The sequence below is a fragment of the Neocloeon triangulifer genome, unplaced genomic scaffold (assembly GCF_031216515.1).
Source record: "Neocloeon triangulifer isolate White Clay Creek 2 clone unplaced genomic scaffold, ASM3121651v1 ptg000014l, whole genome shotgun sequence".
NCBI lineage: Eukaryota > Metazoa > Arthropoda > Insecta > Ephemeroptera > Baetidae > Neocloeon > Neocloeon triangulifer.
Window position 1 is genome coordinate 21,869,740 of NW_026775556.1, and position 24,362 is coordinate 21,894,101.

General features: G+C 34.9%; 4 protein-coding genes across 5 annotated transcripts; 1 reads left to right on the forward strand and 3 right to left on the reverse strand.

Moving 5' to 3' along the window:
• Window positions 1-2: 2 nt before the first annotated feature.
• Window positions 3-1,717, reverse strand: LOC132200557 (derlin-2). The gene is made up of 6 exons (XM_059626100.1): window positions 1,539-1,717; window positions 1,021-1,086; window positions 791-958; window positions 596-718; window positions 414-539; window positions 3-355 (listed from the first exon to the last, which is right to left on the reverse strand). Exons 1-6 carry the CDS (start codon window positions 1,629-1,631, stop codon window positions 185-187), a joined length of 747 nt encoding a protein of 248 aa, XP_059482083.1. The 5' UTR covers window positions 1,632-1,717; the 3' UTR covers window positions 3-184.
• Window positions 1,718-1,927: 210 nt separating this feature from the next.
• LOC132200398 (uncharacterized) lies at window positions 1,928-7,006 on the reverse strand. 2 transcript variants are annotated; one of them, XM_059625833.1, is made up of 22 exons: window positions 6,904-7,006; window positions 6,095-6,344; window positions 5,597-5,619; window positions 5,491-5,523; window positions 5,409-5,442; window positions 5,287-5,348; window positions 5,120-5,234; window positions 4,771-5,054; window positions 4,254-4,310; window positions 4,143-4,188; window positions 3,984-4,048; window positions 3,600-3,935; window positions 3,475-3,544; window positions 3,267-3,316; window positions 3,163-3,198; window positions 2,984-3,098; window positions 2,823-2,932; window positions 2,699-2,770; window positions 2,565-2,601; window positions 2,435-2,508; window positions 2,279-2,378; window positions 1,928-2,223 (listed from the first exon to the last, which is right to left on the reverse strand). In XM_059625833.1, exons 1-22 carry the CDS (start codon window positions 6,949-6,951, stop codon window positions 1,979-1,981), a joined length of 2,262 nt encoding a protein of 753 aa, XP_059481816.1. In that variant the 5' UTR covers window positions 6,952-7,006; the 3' UTR covers window positions 1,928-1,978. The 2 variants fall into 2 exon arrangements, with proteins under 2 accessions (XP_059481816.1, XP_059481817.1); XM_059625834.1 differs by lacking the exons at window positions 1,928-2,223; window positions 2,565-2,601 and having other exon boundaries at window positions 2,280-2,378.
• Window positions 7,007-8,724: 1,718 nt separating this feature from the next.
• Window positions 8,725-11,552, forward strand: LOC132201067 (26S proteasome regulatory subunit 6B). The gene is made up of 8 exons (XM_059626950.1): window positions 8,725-8,814; window positions 9,032-9,124; window positions 9,189-9,375; window positions 9,431-9,577; window positions 10,373-10,576; window positions 10,629-10,873; window positions 11,094-11,318; window positions 11,374-11,552. The coding sequence occupies exons 1-8, from the start codon at window positions 8,782-8,784 to the stop codon at window positions 11,485-11,487; spliced, it is 1,248 nt and encodes a 415-aa protein (XP_059482933.1). The 5' UTR covers window positions 8,725-8,781; the 3' UTR covers window positions 11,488-11,552.
• Window positions 11,553-12,052: 500 nt separating this feature from the next.
• LOC132201066 (protein O-mannosyl-transferase TMTC1-like) lies at window positions 12,053-22,940 on the reverse strand. The gene is made up of 14 exons (XM_059626949.1): window positions 22,577-22,940; window positions 19,910-20,087; window positions 19,247-19,320; window positions 16,399-16,554; window positions 16,228-16,300; window positions 16,054-16,157; window positions 15,511-15,700; window positions 15,087-15,208; window positions 14,858-15,022; window positions 14,683-14,796; window positions 14,450-14,593; window positions 13,568-13,746; window positions 13,369-13,504; window positions 12,053-13,002 (listed from the first exon to the last, which is right to left on the reverse strand). The coding sequence occupies exons 1-14, from the start codon at window positions 22,864-22,866 to the stop codon at window positions 12,945-12,947; spliced, it is 1,983 nt and encodes a 660-aa protein (XP_059482932.1). The 5' UTR covers window positions 22,867-22,940; the 3' UTR covers window positions 12,053-12,944.
• Window positions 22,941-24,362: the final 1,422 nt, after the last annotated feature.

Consider the following 24,362-nt stretch of genomic DNA (forward strand, 5'->3'; position numbering starts at 1 on the left):
GATTAATATAGAGAAAATTATAATTTATAATATTTCTTTTTCATCAAATTTAATACAAATCCTGACTTTAATATTGAACAAATAGACAACTGCTTTGCAGGGGTGAGTGTTACGAACAATTAAGCATTAATTTAATAATTACTTTCATTAAACAATCAAGCTGTGTGCCACGAAATTAGTAAAATCACTCGTTCCTTTGGTCTTCTTGTGGTGGCTGTGGTTGCTGCTGCTGGTTGCCCCAGTTGAAGCCGCCAGGTCGTTCTTCAGGCAAGGGTGCGTAGTCGGCGTCCTCCGGATGAGGGTCCAGCAGAACTTTGAGCAGATGCGGCGTTCGCAAAACCCTGAATCCACCCTCCTAATTAAATATTAGAAAATTTAAATAAAGTTTGCTTCAATTAAATTTTTTAATCCACCTGCTGTGGGAAGACATCCTCGAGAAAGTAATAGAGGTGGCCGACGGCCATTCCGATGAGGTCGACAGAAAAGGCATTGCCCAACAAGACTGAAAAGCCCAACAGCACCCATGGCAAATACGGAGCCTAAAAATGGTCAAATAATTATTCATGGCATTGAAATTATTAAAAAAAATAATTACATGGAAGTTGAGTAGTCCAAAGAAATTCATTTGAACGTAGGGGTTTCGTCTCGACCAAACATAAACCAGCATGATTGTGAACGCCTGGCCCAAGAAGAGCAAGTTTACGAAAAATGCACAGCACTGAATGTCACAGTCAAGGAAATTGCATACAAAATTCTAAAGATTAAATTTTTGTGGTTTTCAAAAGGATACAATCATCCAGAAGCCGCCGAAGAGGAACATGACGACAAAATCAGCAGTGCGTCCACGAAACGACCCTTCCTCAAGCATTCGGCAGTACCGGTATGTGAAAATCATGTTGAAGAAGAAATTGAAACCTATCGTTCCAAAGAACAAGAAAGTGGTCACCAGCCTCCATAACTGAAATGATAGAAAATAATTTTTTAAATATTTTTCCTTTTATTAAATGCTTTAAAATTTACCTGATACTGTTTGACTATGAGGATGGGGTTGAAGTAGAGCTGGAAAGGAGATACCAGATCCAATTGCTGAAAAACATAGATTATTAAAATCTGGAAATTTGGACAAAAAAAGAAAAAAATTCAAACAAAATCCTAAAATTAAACATTTCAGTACAATTTTAGAAAACAAAATAATTGTATTTTGTTAATAATATTTTTAATATTTCATTTAACTTTATTTCCTATGCGACCTAAACTAAAGAGAATTTTGATTTAAGTTCTGCATTATTTTTTGAATTGGTAATTTGTTTACAGAATACAGACAAACGCAGAAATTATAAATGCTTGTGCATTAATATTCAATTAAATAAAATTTTCGTCCTGGAATATAATTAACGAATATGAATCTAAGTTTGCAAAGTCAGTCTCTGCGAATAGAAATTTGCATGGGGTATAAAATAAAATATTGCAAAATTTATCTGGGAGAGCGTCCAGTCCAGAAAGGGGTGTGAATGTTGGGGCTAAAATCGGACACGTACAACAGCTATAGTTGTGACGACACAGGCAGTTGTGTACGCCCTGGTGACAGGGGGCATCTGCAGGTACTCCTGCCTGAACGTCTGGTACGCCATCTCGACCTCACATGCCCTCCCTGCGTCCGAAACCGTTCAAACTTCGACTCACTGTTGTCCGACTGACCAGCTGACAACGCCGATCTTTTCCACCAATCACAGCAGGTCTCACTTGTGGAGCGTTTCCATTGGCCGTTGTTTTGAAAAAGAGCGCCGACTCCACGTGCCAATTGATTTGCATTGACTTACTCCGCCACAATTATTCTGCATAATGATGTTTATTTGGATTTTGAATGTTCTAAATCGATAAATATTTCAAACATTTATTTATATCTTAAAAACATTGAGGTGCCAATTGTTTATGTTTTATTCAGATCAATTATAAAATCCGTAATTAGTCCAATTTTTCATTCTGATTCATCTTCGGGCTGACAGTAAAAATAATTCACTTCAATCGCATACATCCGCGAGTATCTTAAAGAGATGAGCTTGTATTTAGGCGCAGACTTGTGCGAGTAGAGGAAAGATGATTCCTTGTCCAGTGTGAAGTTATTATCCGACATTCTTGCGTCCAGTTTGATGTCAGTGGTGCACCACCTTTCAGTGTCTTTATCAGTTTGCGTCTCGTCGTAAAAGTTATCCTGAGTAGTGCCTAATAATTTTTAAAATTTTCACGTAATAAATTTAATTTGCATAAATTTTAAAACCGTTCAAGAAATCGTAGAGCTTCACAAATTCTTCATAATCGCTGGATACTGGCAAGTGCATTCCCATGTGACAACAAAACATGTACGCATCCGTATAATTCTATAAGTTTCAATTACACGTACCGAATATTTTCTAAAATATTACGAATCATTTACCCAAGCTTTGCTGTAATTTGATTTAAACCAAGTTTTCCCATCTATGCCCGTAACTGCACTTCCACCTTCCGGAGCTGATTTCAAACAATTTTAAAATTAAATTGAAAATTTGAGTGACCAAAGATTTTACTTGTGAGTGAATTTTTGAACATGTTTTTGTAGAGAGACTGAAGAAAAAATTTAAAAGTTAGAAATTTGATAATTTATAATATTAGATTTTCCCCCTTCAAATTTATTTAGAAAGAACAAAATTTAGAAGCCTACATTGATTTGACACCTTGTTGACATCTTAAGTTTGCATGTCCTAGGCTCTGCCATATCAACAGGTGCGGTATTCTGACAAATTTGAAATTTTATTTTGAATAAAATTTTTATTTTGCGTTCTCACATCTTCTGACGTGACTTCTTTATACACGACCATTTTTCCAAACACAACCGGCGCCTGCTCTTTTCCGCACTTATACATTCGGTACGCGCTCTCGCATTCGTCGTCCGGAACTAATTAAAAATCATTAAAGGCGCATTCAATTTTTTTTACTGGGAACTCGCTTGATTTGTTTTTGCACTCGTTGATCGCTTGATAACCCTTGTCCATGTCGCCCTTTTCATTGGACTTTTCCATCAGCCGCATCACGTTTCCTTCTTGTAGTACTCCATTAACGAGCTAAAAGTTGTATGAAAAAATTAAAGGTGAAAAAAAATGCTTTTTTCCACTAAAAATTTTTCACCATTCCCAGATTGTCTCCAATGCATTTCAAATAGCACTGAAATTTTTAGTAACGTTTAGTGATTTGCCAATATTAAAACATTTAAAAATAAAAATTTCATCGACCTTCATCTTATTGGTGTAGTTGCTAATATTGTCTAAACCTTCAACCTCAGCTGAAATTTTAAAATTTTAAATTGGTTAAAATTAGAAATTACTGGAAATTAAGTCCGATCAAAATGATTCCAAAATACTTTTGACGTTCCAAAATAAATCAAAATTTATTTCAGCTGCATTAATTTGTAATTTCTCAATGTTAAAATAGTTTCATCACCGTTTGTAAGACCAAACAGATCGACGCATTCCTTTTGCACGGTCTCGACAGTTGTACCAGATTGACGCACCTATTATACGCAGCTCATAGTTTTTTTTTTTAAATCTTTTATAAGAAATGCAAACCTCGCAGATGTATCTCTTCTTGGCGGGGCAAAGATCTGTTTGGAGTGTGGTGAGCTTGGCGTTGGAATTGGTCCTCACAGTGACGCAATCGCCTCTCTTCTGGTTCGGCTCGTCCGCTCCCCAGAGAACCTCGTGCTTGAGAAACGCCCTGTCCACGGAGCACCATCGGTAGCCGCCGTTGCAGTCCAAGTCCGTGCCAGAGGTCCAAAATTCACCTGTTGTGTCCGGATAATCTCTGGTGACTTTCGAAAGACACTTTCTTTTTGCGGCAGTTTTTATCGACAGGAGTTCCATTCCGAGAGCGCAACACCTATCGCGGGCTTCGTCGTACGTGTTCTTTTTTTTAACTTTAATTATTTAAAATTTTTTACTATAGAATTTTACAGTTTTGTTAGAAAACAGGAAATATCTTCCGCACTTTGAAACCCATCGGCCATACTTGTAGCGATCTAAAAAGTTTTTCATTCAAGTTCAGTTAAAATTATGTAATTCCGTTGTTGGATTTTTATTTATTTGCTAGGGTAAAAAAATTATTATTCTTACTTTCCAAAATCATCTCATTGTTTTTATTAAATTTGAATAGAGTTTCCTGCGGCATTTAGAATTTTAAGTATTTAATAGACATTCCTCTGCAATATAAAATTTAAATCTTACATTCCTTTTACACGAGCGGGTTGCATTGCACCGTGTTGTGCATTTTGATCTGTCGCCCTGAATAAAGGATTATATTTATTAAATATATATTCTATTTATTTAGATTTTCTTTCATTAAATATTTTCAGAGCAGCTCAAACCATTATTTTTTATTAAATAACAAATTAAAAAAATATCATACAAAAAGACCAATACAAATTTATTTAAATATTTATAGTTTGAGCAAAATGTCGACCGCGGTTTCCAATTTGATTGAGTTCTTTTTTCTTGTAACTCTTAAAAAAATATTTAAAAAATTAAAAAAAAAAATAGTTTTGAAATTTATCTATTATGAAAAGTTCAAATTTTTAAAATTAAAATTCCGAGAAAAATTAAAAATTGATTATCAATCATGAATTTTTGTGTATAAAAGATATTAATCGTTAGTTTGTAACTTTTTAATAATCACCGAACTTTAATATTTAATAATATCGTATGGAGAATAAATAAATAAACTTAAGTTGGGCGGCCCACGTACCAATAAGTCGTCCGGCGTTTTATCAATGGACTCGCAGGCCAAGTAAATCGACGAGTTGCTGTCGGTCGCCATCGTGATGTTGCACAAGTAATTGGTCAGGGTGATGCTTCCACCCACACTCGTGGACATGGACACGCAGTTATTGTCGCTCTTGTCCTTTTCCTTGGACAATTCTGTCACCAAATTTTCGTCCATTGGATCGGGACTGTCTTTGGTGCACCAGGACCACATGTTGTTCAGTTCGTGCTTGAAGCCACCGGTCCAGTATTTAGTTTCTTTGTTACCTTTTTATATTTCAGATGATTTTTTTTTCAACAACTTCTTTTGATTTCTATTATGGAATTTATACTTGCGTATTTTTCAAAACCTCGAGCGAATTCGGTCAGCTCATCTTGGCTCACGAAAATCATGGGTGTCATTCCTAAGGCGCAACAGGTCTTCCAATTTTCCTTCCAGTCTACCGCCTTTAAGTTATCGCACGGTAAAAATCGCGATTGTGGTATATTTCAAGCTTACGTTTTTGCCCAGCAAGTATGTTTTCCCACCAAAATCTAAAAACCTTCCGTACTGTTCAGGATCTGCAATTGCATTAATCATATTTTATTGAGTATTTTATATTATTTTATTTAGTTCTTCACTTCGGATTTTTCCGGCTCCAGTTATAAAGGTTGACTGTTAAAATAAAAATTACTACTGTTTTATAAGAGAAAACATATTTACATTTGGAAAGCACGAGTCGTAACAGTCGGTTCCCTGACAAAAAATAATAATAAGTATTTATTTTCACTATACAAATGACGCAATGGTGATTCCTAAAACGTCATACCGATTCAATATCCGGAGCATCCTCTGCAAGTTTTCAGTTTTATTATTTTCGAGCCAACTTGCATCATCATAATTGAAAAATAAAAATTTAAAAAAAAAAACTTATATTTTATTTGCAAGTAATTAAAAGAAATATAAGACAATAGCGGACAATAGTAAATTTGAACGTTATTTTAATCGCTCTTGTTAATTTTTAGTGAGCGATAAATTAGGCAACTAGCTTGACACTAAAGACGCGCGTGTTGCATCACATAGCGTTTAATGATTCAATTCAAGTTTAATTTAAAAATATTAAATATTATTATAAAATTGGGAAATAATCATGCTTTCACGATTTTTTAAATAATTGAACACCTTTTGAATTTAGTGAAGTTATTTTATATTAATAATGCTGTTATAAAATTTGTGTGTGTGTGTGTCTATTTTGTTTTTGTAGAAAATTTTGTATAGAGTTTAAGTGTAATTTCAGTTGTTATTATATTTGATGAAAAATACTTGCCATCAAAAACTGTGGTCAGAGCAAAATTTGATTTGCTAAACGCCTTTAAAATTCCTTTAGTGGTTGACTTTTTGGTGGTGGCCCTTCTTTTCTTGATCGTCGTGGAAGGCTTTTTGGTGGCTGCTTGTCTGCCCTTGGACAGATTTTGGGCGCTCTTCACCTTTGCATTGCTCGCCGCCCTCGCCGGCTTATTGGTTGGAACAGCAGCCTTTTTTGACTTCTGCTGCTGAGCATCGACGAGAGTAATAATCTGATTCCAAAATGCAAAATTTATTGTGGTAAATAAGGCGCAAACTTCAAATGTTTGATAAATTGAACAATATGTGGCCATTTTCCGCGTACTCGATGATTTTCCCTTAATTTATTATTGCATGGTATATGTATTAGAAATTGTTTTAGTTTCAAAGTTTCATTCTTGATGTAACATCAGGCTCATTCTCTTTATTCTATTCTTTATTTAATAAAAGAAAATAAAGCAATAATAACGGGTTTTGTCAGAGTTCCGCATGAAATCATGCATCGCGCATCACAAAAATCAGATCAAATTTGGATTGTTGACGTAAATTTTTACATAATTAAACAAGAATATCTTATTTTCTTCCAAATTATTAACAACGTCTTGGATTAAGAATTTAAAATTTACATAAAATAAAATAATCTCTGTTCTCTGTCCATGTAAATTATAACAATATGGTTTTTGGTTAGTACCAATTACAAATCATTCAAAATTTAATATCAAAAGAGAAAATTCAACAAAGAAAACATCCTTTTTCCGTTAATTAAAAAATTTCCCGTATTTTCAAACTTGCCACAATTATTAGAAGGGCGCAGAAGATGATCAAGCTGACGTTCCGCATGTCTTTTTGCAGAATTCGTCCAGCGCTTCTCGCACTCTGAAACGTCCAAACTGCCGATAAACGGAAACGGAAAACAAAAGCAAACGGATGCAAAACAACAGGCTTTTGAATTTCATCGTGTGCCCGGTATCTGTGTTCTATCGAAAACCGTGCTTTTTCATTTTAATTAAAATTTGAATACGTCATAAGGCTTTGTAGAGGAGAACAGCGTGGAAACTGTTAATTAAATTTTTACTCAGTCGTAGAAAATTATTGTTGTAAACGTTCAGTTTGATTCAAAAGTTCTTGCAAATGCAACAAAAAAATCAATTTTTTTCTACGATATCGACTTAATTAAAACAAAACTCGTTTATTTGTGTGCTGGAGCGCATTTTCCAAAAAATTTTAAGCAGATATTAATTTTTAGTGCGATTTTTAAAGAGGATTTGTGTGAATTTCGGTGAAAAAGAATAATGGCGGTTGGACATTTTCCCCGAAATCCTACATTTCCGTCATCAGTGTGAGGCGAGCGTTAAAGGAAATACAGCTTTTGTATATTTGAATGATTTTTTAGGGTCAGGCCAAGGCAAAGTGTTGTCGGCTTGTACCCTTTTTTATTAGTGGCGCAGACGCAGAAGGCGTATTTATTTTTTATTTTCAGTTTCATTTTTAAAAAAAAATCAAGCATCAATATAAAATTTGTATTTTAATAAACTGAAACATTTTCAATAGGAATTATTTTATTTTAACTGGTTTGTATAATCAAAAGTTATAAGAGCGATTTCAAACAATTTTGCTATCTCCTTCAAAAACAATGCCTTCCCAAAGAGAGCTTCGAATTCCATAAAAATGCTAATAAATTATTAAAATTTTGGTTTTTTGCACACGCAACATTGACAGTCCAAAAAATATTATTTATTAATAATTTTTTAAGAAAAAACTTCCTAATGTAAAAGTTGCATTATTATTTCAAATTAAATTATAATGTTTTGGAGATATTTCCCGTTCTGTTTGAAGACAAGGAAAATTTAATGGTTGCGTGGAGGATAAAATTGCCGCAGGTGTGTGCTAAAATAAGACAAGTTTAATATTTCATCTGAAGTGAAAAATGAAGGTCCAGAAATAAAATTTAAAATTTAATTTTTGGTCCATGGTTAGTTTCAAGAAGTTTGTTTTTATGGTTCAGACTGAGAGCAACTTTGCCCCATACATGAATGCCAAAATGAAAAATAAAAATTTAAAATAAGAGAGAAAGAGAATTTATTAATATTTATTTGTTAATGTTTCTATGGTTTATAGTTTATATTATTAATATTCATTACTTTTCAAAATGTTAAAAAAAATTTACAGCGAAAAAAGGTAATAATTTTTGTAATTTGGTATGTACATATTGTTCAATTATTATTGTTGGATGAAAATAAGGCACTGTAATTCTAGTATTTTAATATTTTTCTAAGACTTAAGAAATCAAAAATATCTCATCCGCCGCAATGAGTCTTAGTTGATTTAATGTTAATTTTTTTGTTATTTTCAATCATCTTAAAAAATTAATATTTAAACAAATTTTTATACAGACAGACAAAAAGAAGTAATTCCTTTTTTCTAACAAAATTATCATGTAAAAATTAAATCAATAACACCGCGCAGTAAAATACTTGATGTGTACCAATGTGTGCGATGTGTAATTATATCCATTTTCCATAATTATGTATGTACGATAAAACTGTGCATGCATAATGCGCCCATCCGAAGTTTGGAACTTTTAAACTTTACCGCCACTCCGTTCTGCAAGGCAGCGAGCGTCGACTCCACCTGGCGTGACTGGCGACTTCGTAAACGTAAACTGCAAACATGGAGGAGATGAGTGTTACAATTTCGGAAAGGGTGAGTAGATTTTTGCCAATATTTTACTCTAAGCTTCTCATTTCTCAAATTTATGGCAACTAAACTATTATTTCGGAAATTTACTGAGAGAAATTCAATTTAATTTTGAATTTTATTCTATATTTCATGTGATTTTGTCGATCGGAAAACTGGGCCATTGAGATGTTTCGAATTTTGTTTATATTCGATTTTGAATTCATTTTGTTTAATATTTCAGGAGGATAACAGTCAGGACTTCAAACCAACACCCCTGACCACCTTGACCTCTTACGATGGCTTAGACAACGAGGACCTCTACACAAAGTACAAGGTATGAAATTTATACGGAAAATCGAAATTTAAAAACAAAATTCATTCTGGAACTTTTGTTTTAGAAACTGCAAATGCAGCTTGAGTTCCTGGCCGTGCAGGAGGAATACATCAAGGACGAGCAGAGGAATTTGAAGAACGAGTACTTGCACGCCCAGGAGGAGGTGAAGCGAATCCAGAGTGTCCCTCTGGTTATTGGACAGTTCTTGGAGGCCGTTGACCAGAACACGGGCATCGTCGGCAGCACAACTGGTGCGGTTTCAGCCAATTTCCAAAGCGATTCACTTATTAATTGAATTTATGGCAGGCTCAAATTACTATGTGCGGATATTGTCCACCATCGACAGGGAACTTCTGAAGCCTTCGGCCAGCGTTGCCCTCCACAAGCACAGCAATGCCCTTGTTGACGTTCTTCCCCCTGAAGCCGATTCCTCCATTTCCATGTTGGGAGCAGGTAAAATTATATAAGGATTCTTACATTTTTAATTTAAGTTTGAGACTGTCTGATAATGTGGTACAACATTTCGTTAGTAAATTTCTACCTCAAAAATTATGGAAGCACCTCACTTTGCACAAGAATTAATTGCCCGAATGTCTCTGCTTCTAAGTAAAACGCTAAAATGTCCTGAATTTGCAAACTAGCAATTTGCCTGAATCGTTAACAAGAATCTTAGAGAAATTCGCAGTATTTCTGCAATGTTTTTTTTTTCACGAATTCCGCAAATGAATGGAATTGTGAACCAGGTTAAAAAGCGGTCAGTAGCACAGCAGTCGCAGCATGACTTACATATATGTGCAGGGACAGGCTTTCCTATCCCACTGGGGTGAAGAAGGTTGGTCAAAGCATTTAAAAAAATTAAGCACATAATGTTCATCCACAACTAGAGATTTGGACAAATTCATTTGGCCAAAGCGTTCAGGCAATCATAGTATTTTGGGGCCATACGAGAGTTGCTAAATTCTACAGTTATTAAAATCTACAATTTACTTACATTAGTGGTTTTAGTAACTAATCTAAATTCTATTAATTTGAGTTAATAATTTTATTTTTACGTTATACGAAGCAAATTTTAAATCAAAAAGTGAGAACTTGTGCCACTATTCTTAACTCATCATTTTTTTTTCAAATTATGATTTAATTGTTTTTAAATTTCCTAAAAATAGCTTAATTTTCTCAATATGTCTCCGTTTGAAAAGAAGATTTTGTTTTGAATTCACGGTTAATAAAAGAAATTGTTCACTTTTTTAGACGAGAAGCCCGACCTTACTTATGCAGACATCGGTGGAATGGACATGCAGAAGCAGGAAATCCGAGAGGCGGTCGAACTGCCCCTGACCCACTTTGAACTGTACAAGCAGATTGGCATCGACCCTCCCCGAGGTGTCCTCATGTACGGCCCTCCCGGCTGCGGCAAAACCATGTTGGCCAAGGCTGTTGCCCACCACACTACTGGTAATGTAAAGCAAACTGAAATTGAAACAAACTTTGACTCTCTCTTGAACAGCTGCCTTCATTCGAGTGGTCGGCTCGGAGTTTGTGCAAAAGTACTTGGGTGAAGGACCTCGAATGGTGCGAGACGTCTTCAGATTAGCAAAGGAAAACTCCCCAGCCATCATTTTCATTGATGAAATTGACGCCATCGCCACAAAGAGATTCGACGCCCAGACTGGTGCCGACAGGGAGGTGCAGCGAATTCTTCTTGAGCTGCTCAACCAGATGGACGGCTTCGACCAAACCACCAACGTCAAGGTAAAAATTATGCTCCATTTTGCTGATTTTTTAAATTTGTAAATAATTCAAAACATGGATCTCAAGAATGAATGAAATCTGAATTATTTTGATAATTTCATCAGTCTTCTCAATAAATTTTAATAATGATTTCAAATAAAGTCACTGAATGATTATTTTTTGAACATTTCAATTGGAATAATCTTATATAGTTTTTATTTTCAAATCCGAATTTCTGCAGGTCATCATGGCCACCAACCGTGCTGACACCCTTGACCCTGCCCTTCTCCGTCCAGGCCGTCTGGACAGGAAAATTGAATTCCCATTGCCGGACAGACGGCAGAAGAGACTCATCTTCACCACCATCACAGGCAAGATGAACTTGAGTGATGAGGTCGACCTTGAGGACTACGTTGCCCGGCCGGACCACATTTCCGGAGCCGACATCAATGCAATTTGTCAAGAGGTGTGTTTGTGACAAATTATTATAACATCGTTACTTACTTTCTCTTTCGATTCAGGCTGGAATGCATGCAGTGAGAGAAAACCGATACATTGTCTTGCCCAAGGACTTTGAAAAGGGCTACAAGAACAACATCAAGAAGGATGAGTCTGAACATGAGTTCTACAAGTAAATGCTTAAGAATTATTTGCGTATTTGTCTTCATAAATAAATTAAATAACTGAAAATGTTTATTTATCCATTGCTATTTTGTTTTCAATAAGTCGTCCTTGAAATTATTAGATACCCCAAAAATGATATAAATTAAGATTTTGAATTTTAAGAGATAACTGAGCCTGTTTTTGTGCAGATCTAGAGGTTTTGATAAATCGCTCAAAATTTTGGTCAATTTGTCACGACACATTTCATATGCGGTTTCATGGTTATCATTTATCACTGCACCAACCAGTGGACAGGGTAAATTGCAAACATCTGTGTGACATGCCGATCATTAAGCTGAGCAAATCCATTAATTGCAAACCAGAAACCACCTGCGAAAGAGAGTGGTTGCCATTTTGGTCCGTTTCATAAATCGTTTCCAATTACACAATAAGGACGATTTCAAATTTGGCAATGATAAATTATAATTTTATTCTCTATTCCTAGAGAAAAATGAAATTATTAAAAAAAAATTTTTCGTGCAAAATAACCAGAGGAATTGTTTATTTAAAGAAAACAAGTTTGATTTTTTTCCAATAATGGTTTATTGCAAATTGCATTATGTAATAAAAAGTATGTCAATGAAATTTTGACGCAAGCAAATTTTATATAGTGGCGCGCAGACAAATTTGGCTTCCAATACACATGCGTATAGTACATTATGTTGTATTATAGTAATTATTATTATTTATTTAGTAATTCAGCAGTCGTGTGGATATTATAGTTATGCACCTGCATTGTTTCTCTTTGAATTGTTTTTTTCTTCTTAATTATCGGTTATTATTGCATTGATCAAAATGCAGAAAACTGTATTTCTTGGTCTAATTCTACTTTTTACAGTGTGTATTTTTTTTATAACAAATTGACTTCTCCTGTAACACTTCCAAAAATTTTCAAATATAGCTTACGTTTTATTGCGTCTCTTATGTGTAATTAACGGTGAACAATTTTTAGAAAAGATATTCATGAGGAGTTGTTGCATTTTTAATTGCCGCACACTTAAACATTACATTATAGTTTTTATTAATTACCAATTGGAGAGAAATTTGAATTTTAAAATTTTCTACACCCTAATTAATTAGTTTGTTGCCGTATGTGTTCTGCTGCATTATTAATTTTAAATTTATACATTAAAAAAAAATGAATTTTTAACGCTTCTCGCTACCAACAATCTGGAATTGGAAAATCCACTCACTTTAATCAAGCAGTCTTTAATTGTGTAACATTCTTTCTTCAAATTGAGAGAAAAATCACAGAGCAGGCGCGCCTTTTTTTAATATCTCGTTACGCGTGTACAAATCAAGTACTGAGTTGTTGGTCAGGCGATCTTGGAACGAAAAGTAGTGTCAATTGACTTATTGTTGAATTCACCACACAGCTTTCATCGCGACGCGATTTACGGCAGGATGCACTCGGCGCCGACCCGCAGGGTCAGCAGGCCTTTTGGGCTTTGCTGCACGTGCGACTCCCACGATGCTTCGTGACAATTCTATACATTGAAATTTTAATGAAATAATGTAATCCAGATAAAACCTAGAAATCTCATGACTATAGCATTTTTTTTGCCAAAATATATATATTTAAAGATTATTTTTGCTGTTATTTAAAAAAAAATTGATTAATATTAGAAAAAAAAACAGAAACAACTAAGAAAAAATTTTAATTTTGGTATTTTGTAATAATGTATAAGTTAAATCTTTTGCATTTTAATTTATAATTATAATTAATAATTATGGTAAATTTTAAAGTGATTTTTTTAATTTTTTTTTAAATTGAAACTTAATTTTTGCTAAACTGAAGATTTTTTGTTATTTATATATTTAAATTTTTTTAAATTTAATAGAACTTTTGATACCTTTGAGCGTAGCGTATCGCCCTCGCCGTGTGTCCCCTGGCGCGCAAAGCGATCGCCGTTCCTATGATGGACTGGCGGTGGTGCGGAATGATGGACAGGATGGTCTGATAGTGGACCAGGCCCTTCCACTCGTGGCCTGCGAAACACAGATCAATACTCAGACTGCTGCTAGCGAGAGCAAAATGAAAATTTCACGTACCAATGACGTGCATCCATTTGGCGAACTCGACCATGTTGTCTGGGTTCTCGGGCTGCAACCGCATTATGTGCCGCAAAATGTTCTCCACGGCGTTAGAGTGGTGCTTGCTCGACTGCTGCTTCACCAGTTTGACGCACCGACGCAACATCTGCACTGCCTCCGCCGTACGATTTTCAAGCCTAATGACAAATAAAAAGAAATCAGGAAAATTCACTATTTTATAAGCTGAAAATTTTACATATTTTTACACTCGTCTAAATAAAGGAATTTATTCTTGGATGTAAATTTGAATAAATTTTCCCATATTTTTTTTTTTAACTTAGGAATCTTAGAAGAGAGAATGATATGCAAATTTTTTTACAGTATATTATAAAGATGATTTTTTTTATTACAAATATATAATATTAAATTATTCTATAATAAATTGTAAAAAATTATAAATAAAAATTCCTCAAAATTTTTATTTTTGAACCAAATAGCAAAAAAAAATTAAATATGTATTTAATTTATAATTTTAGATATCAAAAATTGGTTGAAAAGAAAATAAAAAATTTAAATAATAAATTATTAGTTTATTCTGTTAGTATTGAAATTATTGTAACATTATAAATTTCATTTAAAAAATGGCAAAACAATGTGGTTGAATTTTTAATTATGAAATATAAAAAATGCGCAACTTATTATTAAGAATAGAGAGTAATTATATCTATTATCTCTTATCTCTAATTATGAAATTTTTTTATAAGTTGGAATTTTGAACAAATCAAAAATTAATACTTGTTGTACTAATAAACTCCTTATTCAGAAAGTAAAATTAAATTTACTTTTTATTTTAAAAACGAAATTTAAACTTTATATCATCAAATTTTAGTTTTTTCTAACCTGTAAATTTGTCCCAAGTTGTAATGTGCGTGGACGTGGTCGGGCGAATGTTTGATGGCCTCCTGGAAGTGGACTTTGGCTTGCTCGGGAATGCTCATCAGAGTGCCCATGTTGTTGTGCGCGCTGGCGTACGCCGGCCAGAATCTGCGGAAGAAAAGCTCTTTGTTCTTAAGTCACGAACTGAGAGGATGGTGTAAAAAAAAAATCGATGGGATCATCAAGGGTGTACTTACCGAAGCGCTTGCTGATAATGGAAGACTGCCTCGTCGTACTGCTCTTTGTCCTTCAAAAGGTTGGCCAAGTTGTAGTGCATCTTGGCGTTGTGCGGCACAGTTTTCAACCCAGACCTTTTACACCCAAAACAAAAAATGAACATAATTTGGCGTTGCAAATTTAAATTTTTCGTACTTAATGAGGGCCTCCCTGGAGGTCCAGTCGTTGTTGCGAATGACCGTCCGCCCGCAAAAGATGATCAGCAACAAACACCCTCCACACATGAGCAGCCATCGGTGGCGCACCAACGAGCCCCACACCAGCTGCACCCCATACACCACTAATAGAAGGAAGCCAAGACTGAAATTTTCACAATTCAAATTTTGCATCTGGAAAATAAATTATACAATGGTTGATTGCAAACCTCGGAATGAAGAGAACTCTTTCGGCAACTACGAAGCCGACGGTGATGATGAGATTGGTTGCCGGCAAAAATGGCATCACCAGGAACAAACAGCCCAAAATGAGCGGTGTTTGCTTTTGTTGCTGCAAACATTAAATTTATTTTATTGCTTTTTCACATTTTTTTTCATCTAAAAAGACACTTAAATATTTATAACAAAAACTTTTGTTACATTTAAATTGTCAAATTTCTCATGAAACTAAAAATTATTTAATTAGAAAAAAGGATTTTTGCCTCGTTTTTTAGCATTTGAAATTTTTTATTATAAATTCAGCTAAAACTTTAAATAATTACAATATCTTTTATACAGGAAAGTTCAGAGAAATTTTCTTTAAATTGTAAATTTTTGAGATTTTTTTTATCGATTTGGATGATTTTAAGTTACCTCAAAGTCGCAGATACTTCTGTAGATGAGAGCCACACAAAATCCAAGGAGAATTATGGTTACGAGGTTCCTCGAGTCGGCCACTGAGGTGATCAGTGGCAAAGAACCCATCTGCCAATCGTGGCTCAAACTCCATGGGCACAAAATCAACCAACAGTTGAACGCCGCCAAGTAACAAAACGTCAGAAATCTGGAAAATGATAATAATTTTCAATCAATTATTTAAAAAAAAATTTTAATTAAGCAGACACATCATGATCTTCATTGACTGGAACAATAGCAAAGGGATGCTAATCCTTTCTAGGGACCATCAAAATTTCAATATCAAACTTATTCGCTTTTTTGTTTCTTTTTTAAGCATTATTAAGTTTATTGATATTGAGTGATTTTTATTGAAAAATTTAGGGATTCTGAAATATAAATAATAACTGTAAAAATGTGTAATAATTATATTTGCAAGTACCATGAAAAAATATAAATTAATTATCAGTTTTTATATAGCAATTGATTAATTAAGTATGAAAATAACTGGATTATATGTACCTGACTTGTCTGCTGGGATGGAACGCTGCGGGGTTATCCTGGATGGAAAAGCGCGGCCACGTTCCCTGCAAGAACGCGAGTCGGATGGCCAGCAAAAAGCACAGCTGTCAAAAAGACAAGGGAAATTTAGGAAAGAGTGGCGGAATGGGGTCAACAACAGAGCACAAAACTCACTGATATTAATATTCTAGCGGCCCGTCTGGCGAATTGAACAGTTTCTTTGTTCCACTGAAGGCAAAATATCGACCTGCAAAAGATGTGAATTTTTCATATGTCACTCTGCGCGCTAAATAATGCCGGTCTCATCAGCGCACTCGGCAGATCGTAGTAGAAAAAAAATGGTACCTTTTGACAAAGGGCCAGCTGCGGTACAGATCGTAGAGCAAATTCACCAGAATTACGGTGACACCGATTTCTTTCGACAACATGGCCAGCGCCCCAAAAAACACGCTCGTCCACAGACCCATGGTGGAACTTTGGCAATCTTCCAGTTCTGGCTTCCTGCAACGCGCGCGTTAAAAACAGAGTCAGTCAGTTATGCATACAAAGGCAAAGAGGCTCGCATGTAATACATCGTCGGCTACGCGGCCAAATGGCCGATCTGGTAAATACCCCTGTGGGGAAAATGGCTAGTAGCCACTTTCCCCGTTGGAGAAAATGGCAGATGAGCATTTCCGGACAAATTTTTTTTATTGTTCCAATGCATTCAGTGTAAAAATCTGCATCAGAAATAACCATAAAAGTATCAACTTTCTCGGTAGATGTCTCACTATCGCGAGTTCAGGGAGCAAAAGTAAGGCAGTGCCACGCCCCCTTACCAAGTTCCGCAGCAAGCAGGCAGCATTCCCGCTTGCTGAATAATGCCAAAATTGTTTTAAATGCAATAAATGTTAAAAATAATGAAAATATAAAAAATATAAAAATAAAATTTAATACATTTAATAAAATACTTAACATTAAGTAAGAAGTAAAATATCAGAATAAGCTGTAGTTTCGTCAATATTGTATTCCAAAGTGACAGCTTTTTCATGCATTTTGCATGATAATGCAAATAATTCTTTAAAATAGATATAATTTTAAAATTAAATAAATAGTAAAAAATAGATTTTTTTATTAAAATATTTGACATGCGACCAGAAGCTTTATGTTGTATCCGAGCTAGATTTTACTTCACTAATTATTGCAATTTATAGTAAGTATTAGTAAAACTATTCATGAGATTATAATTAGAAGTGACGCCGGGTCATGTGAAATAAGAAAAAAATGCTTTTAATGCCAAAATTGTTTACTATTGTGCAAATAAAAGAATAAAATTTATATTAATTTAAATAAAATAAAATAATAAAAATATTATAAAATACGATGAATTAAAATAAAATTATATTATAAAATATTATTTTTAAGTTAAATTGAACAAAGAAAAGCAGGAAATAATCGCATAAGTGGTTTAATTTCGATTGTATTGTACGTTTTACTCTTTCAGTGTGGAATAAATTCCCTTTAAATTTCTTACAACAGTTGTATATTAAGGTTTAAAAGAAAATTAAGTCTACCAAATTATCTGCAATAACATGCTGAACTTTGGTTCAAATTTTGAAATCTGAACATTAAAAATTGGAGCAGATAATCAGTTTTTTGCTTCTCCTGTAAAATTTAAAAAAAGGCTCATCTGCCATTTTCCCCAACGGGGAAAGTGGCTACTAGCCATTTTCCCCACAGGGGTATTTACCAGATCGGCCATTTGGCCGCGTAGCCGACGACATATAAATTTTCTTAATAGCATCATGCGAATTGTGCGAATAAAAGATTTCGGGTCGCGCCCGTTGCGGGATCACGGGGTTTAGGGAAATAATAATATCTCGCCGTGGCACAAAAGCCCGCATTTATTATCATGCAGCAGCGCGAGGGCGCCTGCGAAAGTGGCTCGTTATGCAACCGGCGCGACTCCACTGAAGAGCGCACGGCGTTTTGCTCGCCCCTCGGCGGAAAAACGACCGGTTTATGAAAATGAGGGGATAATTAAACAATCACTCTATTACGGGTCGGTGCGGAAAGGGGTCGAGAGGAGATTTTCAATTCAGTTTATTGCATTTAACAAATTAACTAGGGACATTTTGCAAATTAAAACGGTGAATCGGCAACATTTTGTGATGAAGAGAGAATAGAATCGTCAAGTTTGTTAAAAGCAATTATAAATTATATTTTACAACTATAAAATTGTTTTAATTTATTTCAAAAACTCATTTTGAGCAGAAAAACTAAGTTATTTATTCAAAAATGAATTTTTTTTATAATTTGGAATATTAACTTTAAGTTTTAATAGTTAATAGTCACTGACTATTTTAAACATGTTATTTTGTTTTTATTATTATTATTTTAGCATCAAATAATATTAAATTTATTTAATTTTTAGTTGAAATCAATGAAATGCGCATTGAAGGCATAAAATTAAATTCTAAGGCTGAATATAGTCATCAAATACATATTAAAATAATTAACATTTTGGCCTCACGCGATGTTTTACAACGAGGAAATTTCCCAAACCGAAGTTATTACCCATTATCTTTCATTAGTACCGCCTGTAAAAATAGATCATATCATAATACTTTCAGTTTATCTGTTTTCCTCATAAAATGTTCTTTTCAACCATCAGAATGAGAATGATCTAAAAAATTTAATATCAAGAATTTTAATTCCCAAAAGATTTAAAAGAAAAATAAACTTAAACTTTAAAGACGCATCATACATTGTCTAACGCTCAACTCGTCGATTAAAAAGTCAAGAAAATTCTAACCACCGAAATCTAATTTGCACCCAGCAATTCGGTAATCTCAGCCTTTAACGACATCTTTGAACTTTTTATTTTTATCGCAAAAGACAGTATCGTCTTAGGACGGGGCGGAAGCAACGATTTATCGACTTTTCACTCAATAAAAAGTTTCAAAAATTGGAATTGTTTCCACCCCAGCTCTCCCGAATCCCTTCTTTGCACGACAAACTTTTCTTTTTTGAGAACTTTTAGGGTCCCGCGCGTATCGACCTTTCCGCTGCGGAAAGGACGAGCTTACGCGATATAATAAAAATAATAATAGCAGAAGAAGACGTACATGTAGACGGAAGGTACGATATGAAAAATTGAAACAAACATGCCATCCTCATTTCGTGCAGCGTGCCGAGAGACGGATATACATACCCGTGATAGGCGAGGAAAGACAAAAGGAACAAAACGCACGCCAGCACGTCCGCTCTGCCCACGATGCCCGACACCTGCAGCAAAGTAAATTTTTAAATAAAAAATATGTTAACCAAGGCACGTACAGGTAGAATTATTCAAAAATGAATTATTAATAATGAATAAAAAATTTTAGTCGCAATATTCAGTTTAAAGTTGTTATTAAAAATTGTGATTATCAATCCTTTTATTTCAAGAATATTTTTTTTACACAAATGATTTTTTTAATTTAACTTTGTTATTGAACTTAATATTTTGTTCTTTAAAGTATGCAAAAAATTTTGAAACAAAAGATGAGTTTTCAAACTTCGAATGAAATATCTATAAAAAAAAAAATCTCAAACAGAAACAATAGTAAAAATTGAAATTCTGTAAAAGATTTCATAAAAAAATTCTCAAAAAAAAAAAAAAATATATAATAAATAAATTAAATTAAAATAATACCTTTTGTGATGAAGTCCAAAAAAGAATAAAGTTTGACCTGATATTTTGAATCAAATTGTTACAATTTTGAGAAATTCAGAAAAACAACCTTGTAGACTCTTTGTCTACAAGGTCTACAAATAGTGGTTCTTTTTTTGAGTTGTATAATTTAAGTGGGGTTGTAAATAATGAGCGACTTACCGCCTCGGTGTGCACGGGGTGGGCGGCGAAAAGCGCGCCGGCGATGGCGGCGAACTGGGGCCGAAGTCCGGCCACCACGACACACACCCTGGTGAACAAAACTGCAGCCATGGTGTGCAGCACGACGTTCCACGCGTGGAACCAGTACGGCTCCAGCCCGCTCAATATGTAATTGGCTCTGCGGAAAATTACAGTCAGTCAGTCAGTCACCCTTGTCGCGCCACCGCCGAAATAAACAACGGGCAAAACAAAGGGACAAAAAATTTCGCCCAGCTCACTCTGCCGCCGCGCGCGGTCGATTCTTCTGTTTGTGTGCGGCTTTAAGTGATGCGGAGCTTTTTTCCTAATAAAAATGTCACATGATAAGAGTTCACACGCTGCAATTATTTAAGCTGGAAGCTTTTCTCCTCCAGAAAGCAAAATATTTTGGAAATTTTATGTGACCACTAAGGAAAATTTTAATTTCTAGTTCAATATACTGAAAAACAAAAAATGTAGATCAATGAAGTCGTTTAAATCTTCAATAAAAGATATTAATTAATACTAATGAAAATGTTCAATTGTTCACACATTGCTTGATAGAAATATTTCTGTACTCCAAAAATTTTTTTTGAAAGGTAGAATGAATTTATTTTCTCTTTAGTGGTCTTCAGTTTAATTTTCAGCAGCAAATTGCACTTCCTTAGTGGCATGATACGAAAATTTTAAATAAAAATTTTATGATATACTCCTTATTCTACACCTTTTCAAAAGTCTTTTTGAGTACCTCATTATTTTCAAAAATATTTATAAAGTTTGCTAACAGTTTCCACTTATATTTTTTTATTTTTTATTTTCTTTTAATTACAAATTAAAAATTCTTCAATTGAAATTATTTTTACTTAAATTGTGATGTAAAGAGAGCTTTCCATATTAAGAGATTTAAACTTAATGATTTTTAAAAGAGAAGTAACTGGAAAAAGGCAGAAAAGGCAAATTTTCTTTACAAACTGCGAAAATAAAAGAGGAAAAGGTTTGGCACATCAATTATGGTCCCGTGTAATCAAATGGTGATTACAATAGCACAACATGTATGCCTGGAAAATGTTCGACACTTGTTTGTGTGATATTAACTAGAATAATCAATATTGAATTACGGTTTTTTTCTAGTACATTGCCAATGTCGAAAATAATTCTTGGCAAAATCATTTCTTACTGGGAAAGTTTTTGTAACAACTTATTAGGAATTAATAGCGTTCAAAATAAGTAAATATTTTTCAATTTTACTTGGTGTGGCAGAATATTATTTATTTCGTCAAAATTTTTGCCTTTTTTCTATTTTGAATTAGAAAAATTGGCGAAATAAGAAATTAATAAAAATCGTCAGAATTCTTTTTAAAGTTAAGTACGAGTACATGGCACGTCAATTTCCATAAAAAAACTGACACCATTACACACGGTGGTTGTTCAAAATAGAGTTAAAGGTAAAAGCGCAACTCACTCAAATGAGCACCGGCGCGGCAGTAAACCCTAATAGCAGAAATATGACATCCTTTTTACAACTTTGCCTGCGTGTGTTTGCGAGTAGCAAGCATTCGACATTAAAAACGTCATTTGGGTGATCACCGTGCGAGTGTTTTATATTTGTAACGCGTTTTAATTTCATCCACCGCGTCCATAAAAATAAAAATTGATTAAGTCATATTGTGTGTGTGTTTGTGACACATGCTAATTTGTTTCCAAAAGCAATCAAACTGTCCAGATCTCCCCTATTATTAATAAAAAAATGAAGCATAAATGCTTTTTCGGTGTCGACGTTTTTCTAATCGATTTCAGGCAAAAAGATCAAAACACATTTTACTTTGACGAAATAATCCGGCTGCGCAAAATTTCTAGAGCGAGGGAGAGAGAAAGGAGATTTGCATGTTAAATTACAAGAGCTGGTCGGGAACGCATTAGTATGCAAATTGATCAGCAGCGACCGATTCACGTATATATATACATGAAATAAAAATTCGGCGGCGGCAGCGAGATGGAGAGTGAGTTGGAGAGAGAGAACGAGGGCTGAAGCCTGGGGGTGGGTCGGAGCTGCACTCTGCAAAAACGGCTGCATTTGGCAAATTGGGTCAGAAAGGGCGGCGGGTGCCAAAAGTAGTATGGCTCGGGCGTGACCGCCACAACTCTATATCATTCGGCAGCATCATTATCAGTATCGGAGAAGAGGGGGTGACGTCATTTGGTCCGAGAGAGAGAAAAAGGACGAGTCTCTTAATCAGCAGCTTCTCCCGAAATTTGACCGGACCGAGCTAATTGGGGTGCTTTCCAAGCTTGCTTCAAAGAAAGTGGAAACCAACTAGTGGCGTGGCTTGTTTCATTTATATACAATTTGGGTTCAAGGGACCAAAAATATCCTGAATATGGGCAACAAAAGGTTACAGGGTCGACCTGCGAGTTCCCAAAATTGTGAAATTATCCCACTGGCAGAAGGTTGATTAAAAAAACGGTGAAAACATTAGCTCAACTTATTCTATTTGAATCGTTGATGGGGATGCAAAAAGGATTAAAAAGTCTCAAATTTAGGCAACCTTCTGAAGGTTGCAGGGTCGAATGTCTTGGGGCCTTGCTTTTGATACGATTGAAGCTTTGCCCCTGATGGGAGGTTGATTAAAGTCTAATTGTTTTACGCACCGAAAGGTGAGAACCGTGAGAGGTCGGTAGGACTTGTGGCTGTTGGGGTCGGACATGCGGGTGCCCCAGAAGTCGTTGACGAAGACCTCGGAGAGGCCGGTGAGGCCGAGCACGTCGCGGTTCTGCAGCACGGCGGGCACGTCGTCGTGCACGAAGTCGCCGTTGAGGCTGTTGGCGTAGCAGCTGAGGGCGATGGCCGCCACCGAGAAGTAGATTTGGCCGCCGGACGGGTCGGACGGGTGGCCGCCGGCCGCCTGCGAGCGGCGTCGGCTCTCGGCGGGCTGCCTCATTGATTGTTTGCCGAGTGGAGAGGAGATCGGAGTGGTGCACTGCGGCAGCCACCACTCGCCTAACCACCGCCGTTTCCAACAGCCCTCGCCTCGCGCACCCCCGAGCATGCGCCCTCAGCTGCAGCCAAACAAGCCACCCCTGCGTGGCCCTCCACCCGCCGAACAACCCCTAATATTGCTTTCGCGTTCGTTACTTTGCCGCCGCCGCCGCCGCCGCTGATCTCTTTAAAATAGCATTCCGAATTCAGCGCATGTCCCTCCGGTCGGTTTGCTCTCCGCGCTCTTTCTCTCTCTCAGGGATAAATATGTTAATGCTGCATGCTAAAGAGCTTTTTGTTTCCAGGGTGCGGCTTTTTAGAACACAAACAAAGAAATAAAAGAAGCAAGAGGGAGGCCGGAGAAATATGGGCCTATTTTTTCTGGCGTCATGTAATGAAAGATTAAAGGGGAAAAAGGAACAAGAAATATCTCAAAATCTGATCCGTATTTTCTTGCACCTCCTTGTTATTTTGTTAGGAGAATTTTGATTGTATTTAAGCATATAAGAAATACATATAATGTAAATTTAAAGTATAACAACAGTGCCATTAATTCAAATCTTTCCAATTAATATTAGTCGCAATAATTGTTTTGCTACATTAAATAAAAAAATTACATTGCTTCATCTTTGACATAATTTTTAGTGTTACAGGCAATAGATAATTGGAAAATAAATTTGCCAGAGTTGAAATGAAAATAAAAAACAAAATTTTTTTTATTATAAATAAAAGAAATAAGTTTTTTAATGTAATATTATAACGTGTAAAAACAATTATATTTAATATTTAATAAAAAAAAACTTGCATTGCTTTATTATAAATTAACTTTTGACTGCTAGTCATATTTGTTTTTTCTGCCGATGTTTAATTGAAGAAAGTTTTTAATTGAACGATTACAACTTGATCGTGAACTAAAATAGAAGCTCCAGAATAAACATAGTGTAAAGTTAAATTATTTTCTCTTTTTAGCTGAAGCTAAAATTTATGCTTAATTTATCGTTTGTATGGCTATTTTTCCCCTTATGTCAATCAAATTTAAAAAGATAAGATGTAAAGAGTCTGTTTGTTATAATTATTATTATTATTATTTTTTTTGCAAAGAATCTGACTCTTGGTTTTATCTAATAAATGCAGATAAAAATTACCAAAAATCCATCTAACCTTTTTACATTTTTACGTAATCAATAGGGCTGTGAAACAATAGGCTTTTTTTCTGTTCTACATATTGATAATGGGAAAAAAATCAGTTCTTGATTTAAAAGATATATGTGAAATTTGTCTTCAAGAAGGCGAAAATAATCAAAAGTTATGTTAATCTATCTTCCTGCTATTAATTTAATAACACAATTTAAATGAATGTTCTTGGAATCGTGGTAAACCAGAAATTTTGATAATACCAAATGCTATTTAAAGACCTCATCAATCAGCAAATCGTTTTAAAATTTCACGCAATTTCAT